Consider the following 25,356-nt stretch of genomic DNA (forward strand, 5'->3'; position numbering starts at 1 on the left):
AAAAAAAAAAAAAAAAAACGCATAATATTCAAGACTAAAACTTGTTAGTAATTTTACAAATCTTTTTTGGAGATCAGAAAAAAGAAAATCAATTTTCTTTTATACTTTAATCTTTAATTTTTAAATAAAACACAAGAAACAAATATATAAAAATATTATTTTTCTCAGATAAAAAAAAAAGAAAAAAAAAAGTTAGTCTCTTCCGAATTTATAATAATTTTGAACAGACATTTTTAGTAGATATTTTTATTTACGAAATAAGAAAAAAAAATAATACTTTATTTTTACGACTTACCTTACTGATTACTATAATCATTTCCAATTCGGCGAATCGTCGTCCTAGACACATACGTTTACCATAGCCAAAAGGAAGCGATGCAAACGCATGTCGTACACCATCATCTTGTAACCATCTCTCAGGATAAAATTCATTGCTTCGTGGAAAATATTTGTCTAGATTACTTATAACGTAATGTTGAAAAATAACTTGCACCTACATTTACAGTAAAAATATATATATATATATATATATATATTAATAGTAAAAAATTAATGTAACAATACAATAATCATAAAAAAAGCAATATTGACTTACTCCTTTAGGTACATGATAACCACTGATCACTGTATCTTTAGTCATACATCGTCCATTTCCAATAACAACAGGATACATTCTGATTAAAAATAAATCAAATAGAAAATTTATCTCCAAATGAAATGATATATAAAACACAAACGTACCTTAAGGTTTCTTTTATACAAGCTTTCAAATATTTTAAATTTTCCAAATGCATTGCCTCTATTGGTTTATCTCTCGGGGGAAGTACATTAGATATTTCTTTGTAAGCAATTTCTTGTTTATCTCGATGTATCGCCAATTGATACAACACCGATCCAACGGCGTTCGAAGTCTGTATAATAAAAATGATCTTAAAATTATTAAAAAAAAAAACAAATGATGCCTTTTAACTGCGAATATTACTATACATACTTACAGTGTCAATGCCAACCAGAAATAAATCAAGTGCTAAAATGGTAGCCAATTTCGAATTTCCTTCTAAAGCCAAAACTCTTTCCAATAAAGATAATTCTTTAGTAAAATTTGATGTATTTTTCCAATTAGTCAATGCAGAATCCGTATATTTTGACGTAATTCTAAATCATTTATAACATAAATACATAGATCTGATCATATTTGTAAATGAATATAATTAATAATTTATTTTCTCTATTTATTCTTTTCAATACGAACCGTACAATGGTATCGAGTGCATTAACATATTTTTTCCATGTAGGTGTATTAAAGATTCTCCAAAAAGGTATTTTCAATTCTAGAACGCCAACGTTCTTGAAAAATATAGTAACAGCGTTTATTAATTCCTGTGTTTCGACATTAGCATTGTTTTCTAAGCAACCTAAACGGACGTCTAATGCGACTCGTGCGATAGCTGTTAATTAAAAAGAAAAGAATTATTTCTTAAGTGTAATAATATTGTAGTATAAAAAAAAACGTATTCATCATTTTTATTAATAATATTTTATTATAATAATAATAATAATAATAATAATATTATTATTACTATATACAAATAATATAAAATACGATAATAATAATAAAAGATATTTCTTATACATATTTTTATATATATATATATATTTTTTTAACTAATAACAATAACAATAGCAATAATAATAATAATAATAATAATAATAATAATAATAATAATAATAATAAATAATAACATTTCTATTATTATTTCTCTTTTTCGTTTCTATACTCTAAAAATCTTCTTTTACTAGATAAAAAATAAAAATAAAAATAAAATCATTACTTACACTCAAGCGACCACTTATGTATCTCATTTAGAAAATCATCAGGTACTTCGTCATTTAAATTCTTAATACTTTCTATTCTACAAAATAATATCAAAATTAATTAAATTAATATAATGTGAAATGTAAACTTTAATGTTAAATCTTTGATGATGTTGAGAAAATAGTTAGATAAAAAGAGTAGCGAAAAAAAAAAAGAGAGAGAGAAAAGAGAAAAGGGAAAAGAGATTGTTAGAAAAGGGAAAGGCTTCTGTCGAGAGTAATACTTAAACCTTAATAGGAACGACCGACTGGCTTCCTCAATTGAACCGACGTACATTTTTGCTGTTCTTGGTTGCAACATTACTTGTTGCACTTTACTACGGAAATTATACCAACTCTCTCCGTGACTGACAACAGAAATCAAACGATAAAACCTTGAATTAAGTTTAAACGTGCGTGTCTTCCAATGAGACGTGTCGTTTTCTTATTTATTTGCATTACGAACTATTCTATGTGAACTTATATCAGATATTATTAAATTTATATAAATTATGAAACATTTATTTAAATTGAATATTTTGCATATTGCACATTGCGTATTGCATATTACGATTACATTGTATTTTATTAAACTATCGAGTAAAACGATATAGTTATATAAGAGGATATATAAAGATTATATAAAATTGTTATATACAAAGATCGATCTAGTCATAGATGTTCGAATATATTATATTTCGTGTTAGGTCGATATCCTATTCAAATTTAAATTATACCATACGCAATGAATGAATATGTAAAAGTGATATGCTTTCTAAATGCTAATTTATGGTGTCATGTTGGTTATGTTTTCTTTAAGTTGAGTATCGTTGAAACGAAATAATACGATCTGTCGTTTGAATTTGATAAATTCCCGCCAATTGAAATCTTTATAAGAGACTTCATAATTAATATCGACGATTATTAACGGAGAAACATGAATAAATAATAATAATTTCAAAGTCTACTTCGAAGAAGTTTCAAATTTGGCGCCGATTTTAAATTATTGATAAAAAGTTGTCGTATGTAATTACTTACACAGCGATAATACCAGCATCTTCTTCGAAAAATTGTTTTCTTAAAACGTGTTTATAATAATTAAGAGAAGGCATGGAAGGTCGATGAGGCATTTTATCTTCTTGTCGGAAAATTCGTTCGATCTCGTTAGCATCGTAAACGAAAACCATATCCGGTCTGCCAAGTAAATTTTCGATTTTAACGATATCTCCGTATCGTTCGTGTAATCTTTTTGATACTTTGTCCACCGATTGTATCTTAAAATCACCTGTGAAATTCGATGGTCACGTGATTTACTACGTAATCCAACGTATAAGTTAAAATTTTTTCGAAGAAGGTTAAAGGTTAGAAAAATTATCGTAATACTTTTTGCAACATTAATTTTATATTAAAAATAACATAATCGATAACGTAACAATTTTACCTATGTAGGGAATAAAACGCCATGTATTTCCCAAAATGGGAATTGGTTTTGGTCCTGGTATTTCCGCGTACGGACGATAACTCGTCCACTCGTGTTTTTCAACTGCAGCTGCTATAGTTTCTAAAGTTCTATTAATAATGTGTTTGTCGTTTTTATTACGCTTCGAAAAGCTTAAAAAAAAGACGGAGGGAAGTCTCGGTGCAAAGTAAATTCTAAAAATTCAATGAAAAATTAAGTGTTAAGTTTGTTTAATACGTTCGAAAGATTTTCGAAGGAAAAAAAATATTTGAATTTTCGCGCTTTACTGACAACTTTAAAACGATAAAAGGAAATACAAAAATTACGTTCGATCGAATCGAGATTCGATAATCGAAAATTAATGAAACAAATTTATAACTATGAAATAGAAATTTGTTAATTTAATCTTGAGAATTAAAGAGAAAGTGAACTACTTTTTGATTGTGAAATCATTTCCAAATGATATATATATATATATATATATATATATATATATATATATATAGAGAGAGAGAGAGAGAGACAACTATTACACTTGTAAGTATATATTTTCTATCAATTATAAAGCCATAAATAATAGTAATTGCTTTTATATGATCTAGTAATCAAACGTAGAAAATGATGACATTAATTTCACCAGTTGTTTAAATATTTTATAATAGATAAATTATGCTTTTAACTCACCTGGACGAAGTTATCATCTTTTAGAAAGTTAATTAATATTAATATATTCCTTGTTAATTTTTCATAAACACACTCGACACATCGTTTATCTTTCTTTTCTTCTTTTTTTTTTTTTTTTTTTTTTTTTACGGTAAAGTTTAAATTGCAAAAAAGAAAAGACAATAAATTATGTGATAATAGATTATCTAAAAAAAAAAAAAAAGAAAATAAAGAAATGGAAAGCAGAAAGGCGTAACACTAATACGAAGCAAGTACAGTTTGCACTAAGCACTATAGAATTATAACTCTCTTGAGTCTGTCGGGTAAAATATACAAGCCGACAAAGTGGGAGGATCAAGGAAAGGAGGGGATTATGTCGATTGTTTTACGAAACATTTTTAGTATACAGAATGTTCAGTTTTATGCACCGAATTAATAAAATGTAAAATTTATAAATTGGAAGGTATTAAGGGGACAAAAATTCAAGGTCATTTATGATATTTTAAAAGATTGAGTCAAATTTTAATATAAATTTTTTTATTGATATTTTGTCATTCGATCAATGATTAATAACTTCGATAAATCGAGTAATCTCAATATCACTGTTTTTGAAATTAATATTAAAATATTACATTTTTTCGTACATATTATCTTGATTAATCAATTTATTGTTTATCAGTGATAAATATTAGAAGTTAAACATTAAAATGGACAGAAGTTATTACATGAATGTCTTAATTATTTACTTAAATATGATTGAAAAAATTAAAATTTTTTTTCATCTTTTTTTTTTTATAAAGTGTCGTACCATTTTGATCTGGTTGGACCTAACGCTAATAATTTACTTTTATAACTGTTTACGAGTTTATTGAAGTTTGCTTCTTCCGCATCAGCTTTTTTGGTAACTTGCTTAGTCTAAAAACACAAGATAAGAATACTATGAATATATCATTGCAAAAAAATAAAAATACAAACAAAAAAGAAAAAAAATACGATTATGATGGATCTTTACCTTCAACTCTTTCTTTGCTTTTTCCAGTTTCGTTTTTCTACTGTTATCGTGTTTTGCTGCCTTTTTTTCTTTCTTTATTATTTTACTGTGCAGGATACCTTGATTTTTCAAATTGAATTTTGATCTAATCTTCGTTTCTCCAGGCTTACTTTTAACACCTGAGAAAGATTTTTTGTCATTTTCCAATTCATTCTTATCTTCGATTTTCGTTTCTTCTATCGGGTGCGTTTTATTGACATTTTTATTTTGTTTCTGATCTTTATTTCCCGAGTAAAGTGGATTCCGTGCTTGACTCTTTTGAATTCTTCTTTGTTTGGCATTCACCATGATACGATTTTCTATTGAAAAGGCAACTATCGGCCTCTAATAAAAATTACATTATTAAATATAACAAAAGACTTTTATTTTAATGAAGATAATTCATCGAAGTTTACCTTGTGCGGACTAAAAATATTTGGATTATTATTTATAGCTCGTAAAGCTTTGAGAGCATCTTCGTGTTTGGTGAATGTTACGAATCCATATTCTTTAGACCTTCCTACACCCTTCGAATCTATATTTTTTAAATCACGCATAATTCTTGCCTATAAATATATATGTATATATAAATATTCTATGTAGATTCTTATTTACTAAAATATATAAATTTAAATATAGACATATATACCTCTCTAATAATTGCCTTAGTACCACTATATTTTTTAAAAATTAATCTAAGTTTAACATCATCCAATGATGATGGCAAATTCTGAACCACTAGGCGTACCCTTGAAACAAACATGTTTAAATTACGCAGTATTTGAGATTTCCAACGTTCAAGTTGTAATCGTTTTGCCATATCTGTAGCTGATACACCTACTGCAGCTGGACTTCCAGCCATTATCACTGAAAATATTTTAATTGATTTTTATAATAACATTACTAGGCTGTTTCTTAGATTTTTTTTCATTTAAATATATATACGTACCTCCTTCTTTTACAAGATATAAATTCCTCGAATCTTTCTCTTTTTGATGTTTCAGATTATTCTTATTCGTAATATCATTTTTATGAAGAGCTCTATGTGCTTCGAGAATAGCATCACGTAAACGTAGTTCTGTTCCCGCTGATAAGCATTTTTCAGCATCTTCTATATTCTGATAAAAAAAAATATTAATTCAAAATTGTACGCATTATGTTATTAATAATTCATTAATAATAATAATACATACAAATCCATTACCTTGAATTTAACAAAAGCTGTTCCTTTAGAATGCTCCGTTAAAGAGTCTACGCAAATAAGAGCGTAATAAACTGGACCGAATTGTTCCATATATTTTTTAAGTTCTTCATTTTTCACAGAAAATGGTACGTTTTTCAAAAATACAGTTTTTCCTTCGTGAACATCATTGGAAATACATTTTGAATTCTTTTTCATGTTTTCATCTTCGTCATTCATTTCGTCTTCCAAGAATTCTTCTTTTTTTATATCTTGGTATCCCTCCTTTGATAAATCTTCCATATCCTCTTCGTCTTCCTTATCTGAGCTATAAATTTGAATTAATAATTTGTAATACATTTTCCATAAATAACTTATCTGCATTCATTTATAAGAATTAACAGTTACTTACACATCCATATTATCATTCGAATTATTTGATAGGTTTATTTTTTCGATAGGTTGTACTATTGATTTATCATCATCATCATCATATTCATTTGGTTCTTTCTTAATGGTAACATCAACATTATTTTCATCTTTTATATCTTCTGCTCTATTTTTATTAAATTTATGTTTAGGTATTGCCCAATCAACTACGATAGATCTACCTTGAAGTGGCTTCAAGTTTGCATAATGTATTGCTTTTGCTGCACTTTGTACTTGCTCGAATTGAATAAATCCACAACCAACAGGTTTTCCATCAGCTTTAATTAATATTTTTACTTCTTCAATTTTTCCATATTTAGCAAAATAATCTTTTAAACTATCCTGTGTGATCTAAAAAGATAAAAGACAAAACGTTAGAAAACAATATCATCACATTTTATACGTACAACATAACTTACTTGAAATGGCAAATTTCTTATTATTATTCTTGCTCTTTTCTTCCGTCTTTTTTGTTTATAAATATCTTTATTCTTTAACGAATTCATATTTCTAGTTGCCATGGTTTAGAATAACTAATAAAATATAAGTACGTAAGTAATGTAAGGTTAGATTAAAATTCATGCTAATATATTTTTAAATTACTCTGTATTTTAAATAACTTACACGTTAAAAATAGCAGGAAGTATTATAGGTAAGTTTTAAAAAATGAAATATATAATATTTTGTTACAATTTTGAAGTATTGAATTGTACATTACTATTAAAACAACACGTGTGTTTTTTAACTAATTTTGGTTATAGAATGCTGACATTTTATCGACGATCGATACAAAAATGACGTCATTGGCAATAAGATAAATAACAGTGCCATCTATCGAGAACGATTATATCTATAAACAGCTTTATTGGAATATATATTTTGTTCGATAATAACAATAACATAAATTAGAGAAAGGCATTGCCTTTATATAATATCAACAAAAACGAACTTCTAGACTGACTTTGACGATTACCGAATTAGTTTATCTTTGTACTCCGAGGAATACACATCGAGGTGTTCTATCTTCAAACGGGTAAGCTTAAATAAATTATACTTTCGAATATTTTACAATTATTTAAATAATTTCAAACGCTAGCGGAGTATAATAATTTAATATTTAAACAATAGCGCATTTATTTAGTGCGAAACATAGGGTTAAATATAAGATAGAATTAAATTATTATTTAAATAGTGTACTTTTGATAATTTTAGATGTATTTAAACGATATGAAAATTAATTAAATAACATAATATTTAAACAATAGTAAATCCGGTTAAACATTTTACGTCTCAATTAAAGTAGTCAATTGAAATATTAAAATACTTACGTTTTATATTAATCATACTTCAGTAGATAAATAGATCAAATATAATAGAATTTAAAAAAAAATTTCTTAGAGAAACGCACTGAAAAATTCTATTTGTCATAATAAGTAGAATACTGAATAGAACATTGAATAGAACATTTGTCCGAGTAATTAACTAAAAACAAAAGATATGAAGTTCGTACAATTAAAACTTCTCAATTAATCTATTTTCAGAGAAATATAATCTAGCATATGATTTATTTCTTTTTTTGCTTTTATCAAATGCACTGTTATTTTTACTAGATGTAAAAATTTGTATTATACACTAATTCAATTATTAGGTTACGCGTAAAAGGTCTGTTACCTATAGAAGTTTATATACCGATACAATAAATAAATGTTTCCTTTGTTTTTAGTTCATATTTTGTCCATATGTGTCGCTGAAATCAGTTAGTAGTGATGAGCAGCTTTGATGAGGATCGTCGAGACTGATGTGTTATTTCATAACCTATAATTTTTGATGTATTGAAAAGAAAAGTGATTATACAAAGAAAAGTGTAAAATTTATCTTCAGAAAAATGTCAAAAGAAATGCAAGTTTTAGAAATACAAAAGTGTATATCATCCAAATTATGGTATACAGCATATGAAATATTTCGAACTTATCATCATAATATTTGTTCTGAACAAAGTACAGATATGATTCATAATATAGATTTCAAATCTATAGTTAAAATTGACATGTAAGTATAAAGATAGAAATAAATAATATGAGATATTAATCCTTGATATTATTTTAGTGGTATGAAAAAGGAAAATAACTTTCGATGGATCGAATATTTATTATTATGCAAACTTTTCCCAGATAAATTTTGTCACAATAAAAATATTTCAATAGACTTTAATAGCATAGATTTTCAAATTGCTGTGGATTTGATGAACGATATACCTCAAACTGTAATAGAGGTCCGTCTACTATATAATAATTATCTATTTAAAACTATCTATTATATATTATTTACATCTATATTTTTCGCAGGAGCTGTTATTATATTGTTCCGATGTAAATACGAGAGCTGTTTCTTCTCAAATTGTTAATGATTTTTCTCAGCCGACTTTGTCATTTTTAAAAACATATTTAATAGAAAATCCTATAATAGCATGTCATATTATTAATATGTGCTGTTTATATTCATTTAGTATTTCTATTTTTCCTAATGGATTATTAGATTTCTATTTAACTACATTAAAAGAAATTATGGAATTTATGATATCTAATGAAAGCTCTCTTATAAATAAGGATTATGATACATCTTTAATTCAAAATAAAGTAATGCTTAATAACGAATATTTAGGAACATTCTTGTGTATTCTATCGAAGATGATTTTGACTGAATCTAAAAAGACTGAATTTTTTAAATGGTTATGTCCTATACTGTTGAAAACAGATAGTATTAAAGATGTAGAATTGGCATTATACTCTAGAAAGGATATGACATTTATTGATGAATGGAACTTATGTATGAATGAGTTATATGGGCATTCAAAATCTGGTAATACTATAGAAGATGCCATAAAAATATGCAATGCTATATTTAAATATACAAATAATGATAATATTATGATGTTAAATGAAATGGAAATACTTAGAAGAATAATAACACAGAAATCACATTGGTTAACAGATATATTAGTAAGTTGGAATTATAATATTGTTAAAAATTAATTAAACAACATTGTTTGCTAGTGTCAAAATAATTTTTTTGTTTTTTTGTTTTTTTTTTTTCAGAATATCTGTTATACTTTCTTAATAACTGGCAATTATAATGAAGTTTCTATGATATTGTCATATCCTCCTCTAAAACACTTTTGGATAATATTGTTATTAAAATTTTTACATCACTGTTCGGAAGAAAATACTGACGATTTGCAAAATTGGACAGACAGTGCCATTGTATATGAAGTCCTGAAATTTTTATTAGAAAATTGTAATCTTAGTATTTTTACTGATCATACTTTCCACAAATTAAATACTACATTAAAGACCTATATCGAAATAATAAATTGGATTATGAATCTAAAAGATCCAGAAGCTATAAAAGAAAGTCAAGATGGTATAGAATCAGTATGTATTGTAAATGCAATACCATTAAAACGTATGTTGTATCTTCTGGAAAATTGTACAGTACTTTCATTATTGAAAGAAGCTACAAATATACATGAAATAGATCATGATCAAATTAAAGAACTATTACAAGATACTGCAGAATCTGAAAATATTTTTCAAGCTTATTGTAGTATGGTAAATGCATTAAGAGCAATTTTACTTTGTAAAACGTATGACGCAAAATATCAGAATATCACAAAATATTTACTCGACATGGAATCTTATTTGTGTACTTTATTGCCATTTTCTTTGAGATTGGAGACAATGGAAAATATATTTTCTTTGCTTTTTTTAAGCTACGCTGACTTTTGTCATAGCGACAATAAATCACAAGATCATAATCCTGTGCTAAATGAAAAGCAACCATTTACTCATAGATCAATGAAATACCACAATGTGAATTTTATTTGTAATAAATATGCTGTTCGAGAATTATTATATTATTTAAAAAATAGTATTACAGCTACAGAGATTGAAATGAGAAAACTTAGAAATGATGCAACATATGCAGAAGAATTAAATGAATTAAGTCCAAAGATATCTAATTTAGTAAAATTATTAGCTGATGCAAAATGGAGATTGGATCTTCACACAAATTCTTATTTTATCAAAAACGTAGGCTTGCCTGAAAACTTTACGATTGAGATTAATTCTGGTACTTTATTAAAAAAAAATATAATATATCCAGAAGAGAGACTCAATGATATCGTTTTTTATCGAAATCATAGTAGCGATTCGGACGATACGAAAATAAAAACTGATAGTAGCTCAGAAGCAGAAATTATTGCTGATAATATCAATGAATGGAATCAGTCAAAAAATATAACTATTTCAGATAATTTCATTGTAAAAGATGCAGATCAGCCAATATTTCTTATTAATTTAATGCTGTCATCGAAAGAAAGCTTAGTTATCCAATGTTTGTGGAAAAATGATTATGAAAAAGCGCAAGAAGTTATAGAGGTATTTTTATACTTATTTACTTATTTATTTATTTATTTATTTATTTATTCATTTAAACTAACATTACTACTTATTTCATAAAGTTTTTATATATCATTATACGCATTATACATATACCTGCAGTTGTAGTTATTTGTATTATATATTTCTTATTGCAGCTTCAAGTTTTTCATACATGTCTTGTTCGTATTCAGACGGTTCGTATTTAATCGGTTTTTTTTTAGAAAGTTTTGGTATTAGAATACCTGGAGGATTTCGCATGTAATACTGTTTTACAAATATTATTCTTTTTCTGGGAAAGAACATTTTACAACGAAGCCACCAACAACACCATCCTATTATATAAAAAAAAGTATAAAATATTAGTTGTTTATTTTCTTGGCATATACTTAAAAATAATTCGGTATATATAAAATAAATAACTTCCTCTTTGGCACCAACATGGAATTGCAATACAAACATAAATGCACAGCCATACTTTGACCATTAGCCACATTTTTGATAATGTTCTTTTTGCTTCCGTTGTGTCTTTTACGTGTTGGTAGTTGTATATTAAACATTTTATAGCTTTGAAACCAAAATAATCCATATCTTTCTTTGTACAATATTCTGTAGTATCTGTAACTTTTTCAATTGGTTTTTTGATAATTTGTTCTTCTGTCATTTGCTTCTCTGTATGAGTGTAATGTAATTTGTCGCTTAATTTTTTATCTTTTTTAAATTGTTGTTCATATTCCATTTTAAAAGCATCATAATCGTAATCGTCTTCATCTGTAGGCTCCATTGTGTCTTCCATGGTCGTACTTAAATTTATATATTTGTTAATTTCTTCTATACTTATTCTTAAGAAAGGTGACTCTTCTTCTTGAGAATTCTATTCAAAGAATACAATCTATTTTATATCCTATTTTTATCTTAAGAATATCATAATTTTTTCTTACAGAGTTCTGTAGTAAATTAAATTTTCTATAATTTTCAGGTATATTATCATGATTTGGTTCATTATGTTTATCCCTGGAGACTTTTTCATTTTCTATACATTTGTAAATAATTCTATAAATATATGGATTTGTCTTCAATACTGGAAATGATAATTTTGGTTTAACTATTATAAATCTGCTTACTAAATGACGGTGTTGAAGCACGTGTTAGTTTCATAAAATTGAAAGCATTTCTTCTTTTTGGTAGCAATTTTACGTTCTTCTTTGTTGAAATTTCTAAATAATGCTAGTAAATAATATAACAGTTCTCTGTATATTGTATTGCATTTTTTACATCTAGAGTATTATATAAAAAAAAAAAAAAAAAAAAAAAAAAAAATATTTATACTTTATTTATTTCATTTTTAAATCCAGCAATATGTGGTTCTTCTTCTTGGAATAAATTTAATATTTGTTCTTTATTCAATTGAGAATAAGAAAATGTATCGGGTATCTGCATTTTGCTTTTAGCGACACGTTGATTATATTGTTTCACATAAGAATGTAGGGGTTTGTATTTATTTTTATCTCTTTTTAATACATGTGGATCAAAGAAATCATTAACTTTGATCATTTCATTTTCATTTATATCATCATAATAATTATCATACGAACTTATTTCAAATACTTCCTCATTTTTTGAATTTACCTATAATTTATAATACGAATATAAATGATAATAATATCTTTTAACATCGAACATTATGTTATCGTATTGTTACGAAATTGATACTTAACAACAAAAGCTAAGTTATTAAAAATAAAACAACTTATAATTCCTATAACGATAAATGCTCTTTCCATGTGTCTTTGTTTAGTAAACTTATATTAATGATATCTTTATCGTTTTAACAGATGTTCAATATGGAAAATACTGCACTTTATAGTGAAATTCGATTTTCACAAGCACTAAAACATTTTAAGCAAGAAATGTTGAATTTGATATGTCCTTCGATAACAGCAAATACTTCAAAAAAAAATATCAAATCTTCTGCATTGGAGGTAACGTGAGGATTGTTGTGATTAAGTTTTTTAGTCGAACTATATTTCAACTATCTTATAACTCTTAAATTTTATTTACAAAACTTCTACATTGGAGGTAACGTGAAGATTGTTGTAATTAAATGTTTTAGTTGAACTATATTTCAACTATTTTATAACTCTTAAATTTTATTTACAAAATGATATTTTAATCATCGAATGATCGTGTAATCATTCTTACAGACCATAAGATTAGTTGCACAAGAAGCTATGCATTCCTCCAGATATACCAATCAACTTGAAACGTTCATAGCTTCACAAGAAACACATATGAGAATGTTAAAACCAAATCTTAACAACAACAAAATATTAACTTTAAGTGTATTGGATTTAGCTTTAACTATGGGCAAAACCTATCCAATTTCACAGAGTCTTTGTGATGTTGCTATGAAATATGTGACATTATGTAAACCATTGAATAACACTGAGCATAGTCGTTTGTTTCATCAAGTTTTTCAACTATTACATGAGAACAAGAAAGATATACCTGTGACAAATTTATTATCTAATGTTATGATACCACTGTCTGTTGAAGAATGGAAAGAAATGAATGAATTATGGACAAATATTATGACTGGATACAGTGAATTTAAACAATCGCAAAAACAAATAGTCGATGACGAGCATACTAAGAACAGTGTTGAATTTAAAGAATTAAAAATAATACAAAAAATAATTACAAGTTGCAATAATAATAAGAGTTATTTACAAAATTTACAATTCCATTTACAACATTTAAAAGCAATTGCTCCAATTAATACTGGTACTTTTCTTTCTTTCTTTCTTTCTTTCTTTTTTTTCCCCCCTTTTTCTTCATAATACCAATTTAATCATCTTTCTTTATTTTAGATAATACAGAATTGTTAACAGCAACTAGATTGTTAAATATACCTCTTCACAGGTATTTTAGTTATCATCTTTTTAATAAAAATGTCGAACCTGAAAATCTTGAGCACATTGCTAGAAAATTAAAAGTAGATTTAGTATACAACATTCTTATAAGTACTTGCCCAATATTTCCATATTATCATAATAACACATCTGAGAACGACAATACTAATTTTGGATGTATAATATTAAATGGAAATTTTGATGTATCTGTAAGTATGAAGAATATAAAAATATCTGAGATCATTATTATTCAATTTTATTTATGCTCTTGTCAATTGCATTTTTAACAGGATACAAAAAATTGTGCATCAAGTAGTCCCAATCAATGTATCTCAGAGATATTGATGGAACTTTTACAAGCATTATACGCTTTAAATTCAATGAAATCTAATTTATCTTACGCATGTTTGAACGATCTTTCCAAACATGTCAACATTCAAACTATATTAAAGAAAACATCACGTCTTGCAATGTTGGATCTTAGCGAATTATCTGTCGGAGATGAGACATTAACATTTTTCTTAAATACTTGGAATGTTATGTTCATACATGCAATGCTCGTTATTTGGGCTAACAATTATCCTTTTAATACTTTAAAGCATACAGTTTCCTTAATGTCAATTGGTTATGTAATTGGTGATCTAGGTTTCGTAACTCTTTATACTCTTCGCTCCAAGTTACTTAGTGGTCTTTCATTAAATGAAATATCATTATCATCAATTATAGAACTTAATGAGCCAGCATGGCAAGATTTAGACTTAGTACACGATCCAAGAGTTATTTTTGCTATGGCTAATGAATATAACGAAACACCACAAATACGTGTAAGTATCTCCTTTTTATTTTAATTCGATGAATTACTCTTTTTATATCTGTTTAATTTATAATATTATAGGTGTTTGAATCAACCACATTAAGCAAACATTTGAATGAAGCAGCGAAGGAATATTTAGATTATTATTTACAAAAGAATTATCGTATCAACGATGTTAAGAAATTACAAGAAGAAACGAAAATAATATTACCACATCTTGTAGAACAATATCAGAGTTTGTTGTCTCTAGATAAGCAAAATGAACATGCTAGTAGTTTGAAAGAAAATATGTTTTTTATAAATGATTACTTCCAATTCGAAAATGAAGATGTGATAATCGAGTATAAATCTGCTCATTATTCTTATGAAATATTATTGAAATATGCAGATAGTTGTCAACTTTCTATACAGAATTGTCAAAATGATGATAATGAAGAAGTATTTATTCGTGAAAAATTATTGATTAAGGATAATTTGTTACAATATTTAGAAGGTCATAGTTGGATTCTTTCTTACTTAGTGCAAAAAATGCAAAACAAACGTCCAACTATATTAGATAAAAATTGCAATAATCTACGACGTATTGCCTGTTTGGAGAATTTTTTAAATTCCTCTTGGATAAATCAATTGAAATGTTTCTTCAACGGAAATGAAACATATACCGGTATCCATGAAACAGTACCAACAAACAAATTATGGAATTGGTTTAAAGAAGCATGGAAAAATAAAAAATGGGAAGATTGTTTGAATGTTATAGATTCTCTATCGGATAATAATATTGTCAAAACTTTTGAAGTACGACACTTTAAGGATAAAGTTTTAAGTTGTTTAACATCCGAACAAGAAAATACGATAAATCCACAAATATTAGAATATTTATATCAAATTAACGATATACATATTTTAGCACAAATGGTATTAAACAATATTAGCAAATGGCATGCCTATGTATGCGAGTGTATTTTGATTCATGCACTGCATCATTCGGACAGTAACAAATTACCTTTACATTGTAAACTTCAAATGAAAGAAATATTACGGAGAATAACAATTTTTCGAAAAATGTTACCATATTGTGCAAACAAATATAATAATACATGGTACGATGTTGCATATTGTACCAATAGAATTGATCCATTTGATATAATGCAATCTTTGATAAGTGTAGACAAGTTTGAATTATGTTTAGAATGGCTAGAGTGTCAATCTTTTACATTAGAAGCACAATCCTCTGTTGCACAAGATTTTTTAATCGGTTTATTAAAAAATGAAAGACAAGATTTTAAACAAGCTTTGAAGGTATATTCAAATTATCAATATAAAAAACTTTTTTTTTTTTTTTTTTTTTTTTAAATTATTATTTATAAGATAAACATAAAATTTTTGTTACAGCTTCTTCAATCTTTACCGCATAATCATTCAGTGAAAATATGTAAAGTCGTACTGAAAAAAGTTGAATCCACTAGTGCACTATCCTTTCTCGTTAATTATTTATTACAACATTGCAAAAAAACAGAAATCATTAAATACAAAAGAACTTTGATTGGTATAGATATTTTGAAAGAATTAAAAGATAAAGAAAGATCGTTATATATTCATCTTATAAAGGATCCAGTTCTAATGTTAGAACAATTATTAATGAATTGTAAGTTTGAAACTCTTCAAAAAATATTAAATATCGTCTACATCGATTTGCAAGATACAGGTATATCGATAACTGAATTTGATAAGATTATAAGGTTTTATAGTAAAAAAGCATTAGACTTTAGAGTTTCATTACAACGTGATGATATTGATAATAAATCAAAGAGTATACAAGACTCTAATTCGGAAAATGAAAGTAATGAATTTATCATGCCTTCTAAGGTACCGACAAAAGAAGAATGGATTCCTAATGACAAGGTATTTCAAAAGTGTAAAGTTGTAAAGTTTGTTGTACTTAATATGTTGGAATAGATATTAATATTATTTATAATAATTGTTATAGGCTAGAGAATGTAGCTGTTGTAAAACGGTGATATTCTCGATGTTTAATAGAAGGCATCATTGCCGGAGATGTGGTCGTGTAGTTTGTGCTGTTTGTTCTCAAAGTCGTATGCAAGTTCCTGGATATCCAAATTCTGTACCTGTACGTGTTTGTGAAGATTGTAAATGTCAGACTACTCTGCAAATGCATATGATGCAAGGAACAGCATCTACACCGAATAGTGAAGCATTGGATTACTGGAGATTGACGAAAGATGAAGCACATAATAAAACTATTAGAGAAGAATTTTCATTCGAATACGCTCCTAGTATTTCCTTATGTTTAGCTATTCTGAATTTACATTCGGATCACAAAGCATACACAAGGTACTTATTCATAATATATATATAAATATATTTAAACATTGAAGTATATTTATAGAGTAATATAATATATTGATTGACACAGTTTTCTACTCGATCGATGTGATGAAATGAAACAATTGTTATATCCAGTTAATGATGGCGAAGTAAATCCTGAAGTAGATCACATTGTGATTATCAAAATGATAAAATCATTGTTGGTTGCAGCAAAAGTGAAATGTGCTAAATTAGGTTTCAATACAGGATTAGCTCACTGTGATCGTTTTCTATCACAAATAGATCTTATCACAACTCTTATTCATTCTGATTGTTTGTCACTTATACCTTCGGATAATATGGATGAACATGCTTTAAGAAAATTAAGAGATTTACTTACTGAAAAAGAACAATGGACATTAGCATTGGATGTTAGTACTAAATCAGGACTGGATACGCAAGGTGTATGGGCAGCTTGGGGTAAAGCTTGTTTAAAAGTGGGATATTTTGAACAAGCACGAGAGAAGTTTCTTCATTGTCTTGACAAGGTCATTCAGGATGATACTGATGGTTGGGAAATGTTATCTCATCCAAGGGAATTGGCTTTCAAACATGTGGAAAATTTAGACGAAACTAAAATTATCTCAAACAAAATAAAATCACATGCATTTGAAGAAAAAAATTCACCTAGTCAAAAGAAAAGTGAATGCGTAAAAAATCGTCCATTAAAGGATCCACCCTTGTTAACAGAAATTTTACAAATATTAGATAATTCAAATACAAACAATTATTATCTATTTCATTCTCATCAGAAGGTAGATAGAATACCAGAAATATTATCTGTCATTAATAATTTAAAAGCTATAAGTCAAGGACAATTAACAATAAAACACGTACATACATTTGAGGAAAATATTTATTACAAGGAGAGCTTGTATTATTTACTTACATATGGAAGTTATAATTCGATATTAGAGTTTTATTTGAAGCACGAAGAATTCGAAAAATGTCTTAATTATATTTTAGAAAACGATTTAGAACCTGAATTATTTTTTACCGCTGTTTATATGTACTGTTTAAAAACTGGAAACGCGGAGAAATTACAAGAAGCTATGAAAACCAAAGATCCAAGTTTGTTACTTTGGAAAAAATATTTAATACACGTTTGCCATTGTTTAGAAAAGAAACAATCCTTGTATATTTTATATCAACTTCAACTTTTTATGAAAGATTGTATAAGAGCATCCATGACATGTATTCGCTTTTATACTAATCAAGCTACTACTTATATGGATTTATGCAACAGAATGCATCTATTGATCGATGCACAAAAACATTTAGAATCTGAATTACATATTGGAGATTTTAGCAAAAAGAGAAGAAGGAGTACAAGTTCCTATTATAGCAATCATGATGTTCTTACTATGGAGATGGAGCCTTCTGAAATAGATAAGCATATAAATACGATAAGTAGACAAATGGAAATAGCAAAGTTTTTGGGAAATGCTGAGAAAGAAGGAAGATCACCGAATGAATTTTTAAGCCTTTTTCCAGACATAGAATCTGATGCTACTTGTAGTTCTGAATTACCTACTTTATTTGGTAATCAGCAACAAAAAACACACTTGGCTGTTTTAGCAATTCTTTGTGGACGTGACATTGAAGAAGGATTTGGTATAGCATTCAGAATTATGCAAGGTTATAATTTAATCCTATATAATATCTAAATTATTTTTTATAATAATTTTGCATATAATGTAATTTTTGTTATAGACTATAATCTTCCACCACAAAAAGTATATTCTTTAGCAGGACATATATTAGCTTTAAAAGATAATGTTACTGCTGTAGAGCAATTAATAAAGTGCTGTCGTAGTTCTGGAGCATCTAATACCCATGTTATATGTGATCACGTACTCACACATTGTATAAAGTTGATCCTTCAGCGGTCATACAATCATTCCGAACAAATTTTGAAAGATCAGATAGATGTACTGGTTAGACTAATAACAGACATAGAACTTAAAGTAAGAGAGATCTTTTTTGATTTGTATTTTAGTATAAATCATGAGTAAGAGTATTCAATAAGCTTTTTCACTTTCTTTTTTCTTTCTGACTTTTTTTTTTTCTTTCTCTTTTTTTTAGATAAGTGCATACATCGAAAGTAAACAATTAAAAGCTGCGTATCTTCTTGCTGTTAAATATTCAAGAGCTCAAGACATAAGAAAGATTTTAAAAGAGTCTGATCGTCTTGGACAAACCGCTATTAAAAATATTTGTACAAAATGGTTACAACGTTTATAAAAAGGACATAAAAATATGCAATAGATAGTAATCCTAAAAAATATAAGTTGTTAATGGAATTGGTAAGTTGGAACGGTATGAATTACTTTTTCTAGTAACACATATATTAATAATTTGTTACATTGTATGTAATGTGAATAAGTATACTATAATATTTATATTTTTTAATATTATTAAAGCATGTGTAAATATAAAGAAGAGATATGATGTATAATATATTACTTGTATATAAACTAAATTTAGGGTTTTCATCAATAATAACAACAAAATTGATTGTATATTCGAAGATTTTCTTCTAAACAATTCATTAAAGTTTATTTAACAAAAACGATATGTATTTTCTTAATATATTTAATGACACACATCCAAATACATACAATGTAAATACTGACAATATGGAATGTATATATATCTATAACAATTGATTATTCGAAGACTATAGTTTAAATTAAAAATTATTATCATTAATTGCTGATACAACGATATCTTTTATAACTCTCACATACAGATTGTTTATAAATATTCTTATGATAAAGAAACAACAGTTGCAATTATTTAAAAATATGCTAACACATTCCGCACAACTATGAAATTTTCTTGAAAACATGTTAAATTCATGTATAAAAGCATGAATAATAATAAATTTTTTTTTTTTTTTGTTTTATGTAATAATTCAATGCGAGGATTATGAACGATCATTTATAAAATTTTAAAGATAAATTTAAGACGAATTTTTCCTTCATCATTTACATTTAAACATATTAGCTTACTATTGAAATTCCAATGATTATTCTATAGTACATTTTAATAACTCATAAATAAAATTTTTCATTCCTTTGAATATCAAATTTTAGTTTCTACATGTTTAATATGTGAAATTAATTTAATTCGACAAGGAGTCATATCTTTTAATTTTCTTCCATTAATGCGGATAGCCTTTGTTCATAATTCCCAGCGAATTTCCCATCGATACTTTTAATCGAAGCTAGCAAAGAATCTTTTTCTTGTTGAGACCAATTTTGACTCCACTCTCTGAACAATTTCACACGACACTGAAATAAACTCGGAGGTCTATCCGAACCTTCTTTACAACTCATGTTTTCCATTCCAGGTACTAATCCATTGACTAAACCTGGAGAACCACATTGTTCCAATAATATTTCTAAAAAATCACCTCTCTGCATTTCTGACCATTCCCTGAACCATTCTACCACATATCTCATCTGGGATTCATTTGATAGTATTGTAGACATATTTCATTCTGAAAACATTAAATATCTATATCACTCAGATTATTATTGTAATATCTGTCAGATAATACAATATAACGATATATGATAATAACAACAATAAAAAAACAAAAATAAAATAAACTAAGCTACATAAACATTTAAGTTAGGATATTGCACTGCCATTGATATTATCTATCTATATATATATTCATTTCTAGAGGTTATACGAACGATACAACACGATAGAAACAAATCTGACAAATTGAAAACTGATCTCAATCGAGAAACATATTATTTCATTATCTCTTAATAAGAAACATTACCAGTAATGTATAAACCTTTTTTTTTTTATAAGTATTTAACCGAATTCGTCAAAGTAATTCGAGTGATCTCTATAAACGTGATTTTGATCAGACGAAGTACAAAGATAAAGGTTACGTACACCACGGTAGGGCAAGCTAATAAAGGAGAGGTGTACAAAAAATTTGTTATTATATTTTAATAAAAATAAACATTTTTTATATATTTATTATTACGCTATATATTAGGTATATTTCATTAACTTGCATTTCTTTGGCTCGACTTCAACATCTTCATCGGTTGAGTTTGAATCTGTATCCGACACAACCATGTGACCTAAAATTTGTACAAAATAACAATTTAAAGAACAAAATAAATAAATAAATAAATAAACAAACAAACAAATAAAATCAAACTATTCGATTATCTTTAATAACGTAAATTATTACTTTTTTTATCGGCCGATGTATTCTCTTGTAAAAGTTGAGTTAAGAAGTCATTGATCTTCCTTTGTATGCTTCGTATATTACAAGTTACGTCATTTAAATCATTTACATCCGAATATTCGCAATAATCTTCGTAAATGTTTTTATTATCTTGAAATACTTTTACACTTATACCAGATGAATTCATCTTATTTAAAATGTCAAAATCATATGACACGTTAACGACAGTACATACAATGATGAACACTTTTATTTCCTTCGAACGTTTAAATTCAATTCTCTGAAAAAGTTTCTCACAATTTTGTTAAGAAGAAAAACCTTTTGTTTATGCATACATATACAATTATAATGACACATGAAATTATTTATTGTGAAAAAAAAAAAAAAAAAAAGAAAGAAGGAACTAATGTATCAACGCGTCGATTATGTATCTCTATGTACATAAGATGGAAATAGTAGAAAGAAGAAGAAGAAGAAGAAGAAGAAGATTTATTAGATTTAAGTTTAGTTGTGTGTAAGAAAGAAAAAAGAAAGTTCTATTTGAATTGCGCAAGCGTTAAAGATTTCTATAATGGTAGCCAAGAGAAAATTTTTAATATTCTTATATATACACGAATGATTTACAATTATCGATCGATTTTATAAATATAATTTATTTAATTGTAATAATTGAAATGTATTCGATAATAATATATAATTGTAAATTATATTTCTAGATGTTCTTTTTTTGTTTGTTTGTTATAATTTTATACGAAAATTATCGCACGAGTTTTCCATCTAGATTCTACATAACCTATAAAAAAATTTTCTCCTTGACGACGACGAGTGTTACGAATGAATAATAATAATCGTGGTTTTTATTACATGAAATTTTAATCGTATGTTATAATAAATTGCTTTTATAAATTTAAATTGTTAATTGTACAAATAAAAATATATTATTTAATTATAATTATATATATATATATATATATATATATATAATTTTAAAATATGATACAAAACGTATCATACAAGTTTTCTATCTAGATTGTACATAAAATATAACAAATGTTTTCTTCGATGATAAAGATTTCATAATTGTTATTGTTATTATTATTATTACATAGATTTTTAATGGTATATATGAAATAGAAATAAATTCAAACGAAATTAGTCGAATTTATTTACCTTCGTGTGTATGTTATCGTTTGCGTTAAATCTATTCTCTGTATTGTTGAATTTCATGAAAAGTAAAATAAACGACAAAGTGAGGTTGAAAGAAAGCAGGTACTACTTTTCGAACGTGTAACTAGTTATTTTTCAAGGTTAGAAACGATTATATGCGAAGTATTTAACGTGAAACAGACCTGACTAAAGATAACATACACGCATCGATCTAAATTGGAAAGTATTTGATATGCTCTTTTTAGAATATAAATACTTCATTAATTAAAAATCTTGTGAACTGTTTAATTAATATTCTTTTTCCTTTCTTTTTTTTTCTTTGAATATCGAGAGAATCAACACTGACTAACGTAGTACGATTACGCGGGTAAATGCAAATTCAATTTTTCTTCGACAATCAAAATTAAAGTTAATCGATCGATCACATACATGTATGTACGTATGCATATATGTGTATCATGTATTGTTAACGAATAGATATCTATATATAGAGCGTGACAGAGAATAAAAGTTATATGAAGCGTAAAAGGGCTTGTCACTGTGGCGCACCCAAAAAAGGAAAACCAGTAAAAAAAGAAAAAAAGAAAAGAAAAAAAAAAGAAACACAAATTTTATTTACACGACTCGATGTATTTGTGAATTACATAAGAAAAATTCAGAGAGATCAAGAAAATTTATTTATTTTTTTTTTTCTTCACTTTTAATTCAATCTTCCATATTAAAAATTATTTCACTTTTATATTCACATAACTGAACAACGTATGAAGTATATTGAAAAATTAAATAACGAAAATAGAAATCGATAAGGTTGATGTGAATTTTGGATTTTGTTCTTTTTTGACTTTTTCTTTATATTAAAAATTAAATCAGGTTAGTATTTATTTTTATATTTATTTCAAGACACGTCATACTGTATGACGTAATAATAATGTCTCACCCTATGGTCACAAACATACGTCACAAATACATTGAAAATGTACGGATATTTCCCCCACTCCTTGACACCAGGTGTCTCTCCCCTCTTTGAATGTGCATTACTGGGGACACACACTCACATACATTCGAAAAGACGCATCTATTGTGTGTACGCGAAGTCTCGTACGCTTCTTCAGGTGTCAGCTGTTGAATCGTATAAGGACACTATATATATATATATATATATATATATATATATATATATATACACATATATATCGTGTGAATGAACTAAGATCGAGGAGAACGAAGAGATACGCAGACATTGTTATTATTCTTATGTATGTTCAAGTGAAGGGTTTGACTTAAACCGGATGAAAAAAAAAAAATTAAAAAAAGAATAGAAAAAAGAAGAGAGAGAGAGAGAGAGAAAGAGAGTATTTTAAAGTTATTTTTAGACTTTTCTTTTCGTTAGAAAAAATTGTTTCTTCTTGTAATTTTTTTTTGCTGTCTTTTTCTCTTTCATTTTCTTTTCTTTTTGTTATATTGAATATTATTTTATTGTTAATTATATATATATATATATATATATATATGTATGTATGTATGTATAAAATAATTGATAAATGGAAAAAAGAAGAGAGAAAATATTTTCAAATTATTTTCAAACTTTTCTTTTCGCTTAGATTCTTTCTTATTTCTTTCTTGTTTCTTCTAAATTTTTTTTCTCACTTTCCTTCTTTTCAAATTTTCTCTCCTTTTGTTGGATTAAATAATATTTTACTGTTAATTATGACAAAAACAAAAAATAGGTAAAAAAAAAAAGAAATTTCTCTTTTAGAAAAAAAATTTGTCTTCTCTTTTACCGAATTTTTTTTATCCTCCAATTTATCTTTTCGTCAACTTTTTCTATCTTTTTTTTCATTACATATTACTTTGTTATTAAATAAAAAAAGAAAAAGAAAAAAGAGAATGGAGAAAGAGAGAGAGAGAGAGAGAGACAGAGAGACAAAGAGAAAGAAAGAAAAAACTTTCTCTATATTATTTATAAACTTTTCTTTTCGTTAAAAAAAAATGATTTTCTCTCTTTTCTAACGTTCAATTAATTCCTTTTTTTTTTCGATCACTCTTTTTTTCATTTCTATACAATTATTTATTTTGTTTAACAAGTCCACTTGAAATCCACCGAAATAACATTGCCAAATCGTTGTTTAACGTCGTAGAACAGCTGGCACGCGAACGATAATGCCGCTATTTCAATGTATTTTTGGTATACATATACATATACATATACATATAGATATAGATATACATGTTGATAGATCTGTATGAATGTATGTATGCATGTACATATGCAGTTAAACGTTAGGATGCGTTGCAAATCGTTACGCAAAAGAGTTTTTCGTACGATTTAAGATCGCTTTGTGACGACAACAGAACGAATGGCGATATATGTATTGGTATATGTGTATATATATATATATATACATACATATAAATATATGATACGAATACGTATGATCGTATTATACCGATTATGTTCATGTGATGTTGGTATGAAAAAGATATAGTACAGTAGTAGTAAGTAGTATTAATATTTGTATTAGTGGAAGTTAATAGTAGTAGTAGTAGTAGCAGTAGTAATAGTAGTAGTGTAGTAGTATAGTAGTAGTAGTAGTGCGGGTATATCAACGATATGCCAGGAGAATACTACTGTGTTCGCCTAATGCTCTCTTCAGCCCTCAGTTCAACGCAGTCCGCAGACATCGACGGCCGATTCGTCGTCAGCCATTCTGTCTTTCACGTGTTCCTCCTCTTTTTATACACTTATCTTGTTTTTCGTTTAAATTTATTTATTAATTTATTTATTTATTCAATCATCTTTTCTTC

At 26.7% G+C, this 25,356-nt stretch overlaps 6 protein-coding genes across 6 annotated transcripts in view; 1 reads left to right on the plus strand and 5 right to left on the minus strand.

Annotated features, from left to right (window-relative positions):
• Positions 1 to 4,082, minus strand: part of LOC122636908 (probable cytochrome P450 301a1, mitochondrial) — a 4,833-nt gene extending 751 nt beyond the window's left edge. Inside the window, exons 1-10 of the mRNA XM_043828585.1 lie at positions 3,998 to 4,082; positions 3,296 to 3,507; positions 2,893 to 3,139; positions 2,106 to 2,222; positions 1,837 to 1,913; positions 1,253 to 1,448; positions 996 to 1,155; positions 742 to 911; positions 596 to 674; positions 296 to 493 (exon numbers count right to left, since the gene is read on the minus strand). Of these exons, the coding sequence (XP_043684520.1) occupies positions 296 to 493; positions 596 to 674; positions 742 to 911; positions 996 to 1,155; positions 1,253 to 1,448; positions 1,837 to 1,913; positions 2,106 to 2,222; positions 2,893 to 3,139; positions 3,296 to 3,507; positions 3,998 to 4,014 (1,473 nt within the window). The 5' untranslated portion in view covers positions 4,015 to 4,082. The remainder of the gene's footprint in view (positions 1 to 295; positions 494 to 595; positions 675 to 741; positions 912 to 995; positions 1,156 to 1,252; positions 1,449 to 1,836; positions 1,914 to 2,105; positions 2,223 to 2,892; positions 3,140 to 3,295; positions 3,508 to 3,997) is intronic.
• A 414-nt stretch (positions 4,083 to 4,496) lies between these two features.
• Positions 4,497 to 7,381, minus strand: LOC122636880 (RNA-binding protein 28-like). Its single transcript, XM_043828536.1, has 9 exons — positions 7,240 to 7,381; positions 7,035 to 7,148; positions 6,599 to 6,966; positions 6,211 to 6,514; positions 5,956 to 6,124; positions 5,656 to 5,873; positions 5,423 to 5,572; positions 4,989 to 5,351; positions 4,497 to 4,891 (listed from the first exon to the last, which is right to left on the minus strand). Exons 2-9 carry the CDS (start codon positions 7,134 to 7,136, stop codon positions 4,769 to 4,771), a joined length of 1,797 nt encoding a protein of 598 aa, XP_043684471.1. The 5' UTR covers positions 7,137 to 7,148; positions 7,240 to 7,381; the 3' UTR covers positions 4,497 to 4,768.
• Positions 7,382 to 7,529: 148 nt separating this feature from the next.
• LOC122636879 (protein DDB_G0276689) lies at positions 7,530 to 19,684 on the plus strand. The gene is made up of 15 exons (XM_043828534.1): positions 7,530 to 7,648; positions 8,339 to 8,664; positions 8,722 to 8,887; positions 8,961 to 9,614; positions 9,711 to 11,051; positions 12,887 to 13,033; positions 13,256 to 13,835; positions 13,922 to 14,172; positions 14,254 to 14,787; positions 14,859 to 16,076; positions 16,170 to 16,679; positions 16,765 to 17,129; positions 17,212 to 18,800; positions 18,876 to 19,129; positions 19,248 to 19,684. The coding sequence occupies exons 2-15, from the start codon at positions 8,501 to 8,503 to the stop codon at positions 19,404 to 19,406; spliced, it is 7,932 nt and encodes a 2,643-aa protein (XP_043684469.1). The 5' UTR covers positions 7,530 to 7,648; positions 8,339 to 8,500; the 3' UTR covers positions 19,407 to 19,684.
• On the minus strand, positions 11,086 to 12,723 carry LOC122636881. The gene is made up of 5 exons (XM_043828537.1): positions 12,381 to 12,723; positions 12,176 to 12,268; positions 11,993 to 12,084; positions 11,478 to 11,925; positions 11,086 to 11,386 (listed from the first exon to the last, which is right to left on the minus strand). The coding sequence occupies exons 2-5, from the start codon at positions 12,207 to 12,209 to the stop codon at positions 11,190 to 11,192; spliced, it is 771 nt and encodes a 256-aa protein (XP_043684472.1). The 5' UTR covers positions 12,210 to 12,268; positions 12,381 to 12,723; the 3' UTR covers positions 11,086 to 11,189.
• Positions 19,685 to 20,314: 630 nt separating the features above from the next.
• LOC122637081 (uncharacterized protein C14orf119) lies at positions 20,315 to 20,659 on the minus strand. Its single transcript, XM_043828957.1, has one exon. It carries the CDS (start codon positions 20,657 to 20,659, stop codon positions 20,315 to 20,317), a length of 345 nt encoding a protein of 114 aa, XP_043684892.1.
• Positions 20,660 to 21,113: 454 nt separating this feature from the next.
• LOC122636882 lies at positions 21,114 to 22,802 on the minus strand. The gene is made up of 3 exons (XM_043828538.1): positions 22,555 to 22,802; positions 21,388 to 21,664; positions 21,114 to 21,274 (listed from the first exon to the last, which is right to left on the minus strand). Exons 1-3 carry the CDS (start codon positions 22,609 to 22,611, stop codon positions 21,183 to 21,185), a joined length of 426 nt encoding a protein of 141 aa, XP_043684473.1. The 5' UTR covers positions 22,612 to 22,802; the 3' UTR covers positions 21,114 to 21,182.
• Between the last annotated feature and the right edge of the window lie 2,554 nt (positions 22,803 to 25,356).

This window comes from Vespula pensylvanica, chromosome 24, assembly GCF_014466175.1.
Source record: "Vespula pensylvanica isolate Volc-1 chromosome 24, ASM1446617v1, whole genome shotgun sequence".
Taxonomy (NCBI): Eukaryota; Metazoa; Arthropoda; class Insecta; order Hymenoptera; family Vespidae; genus Vespula; species Vespula pensylvanica.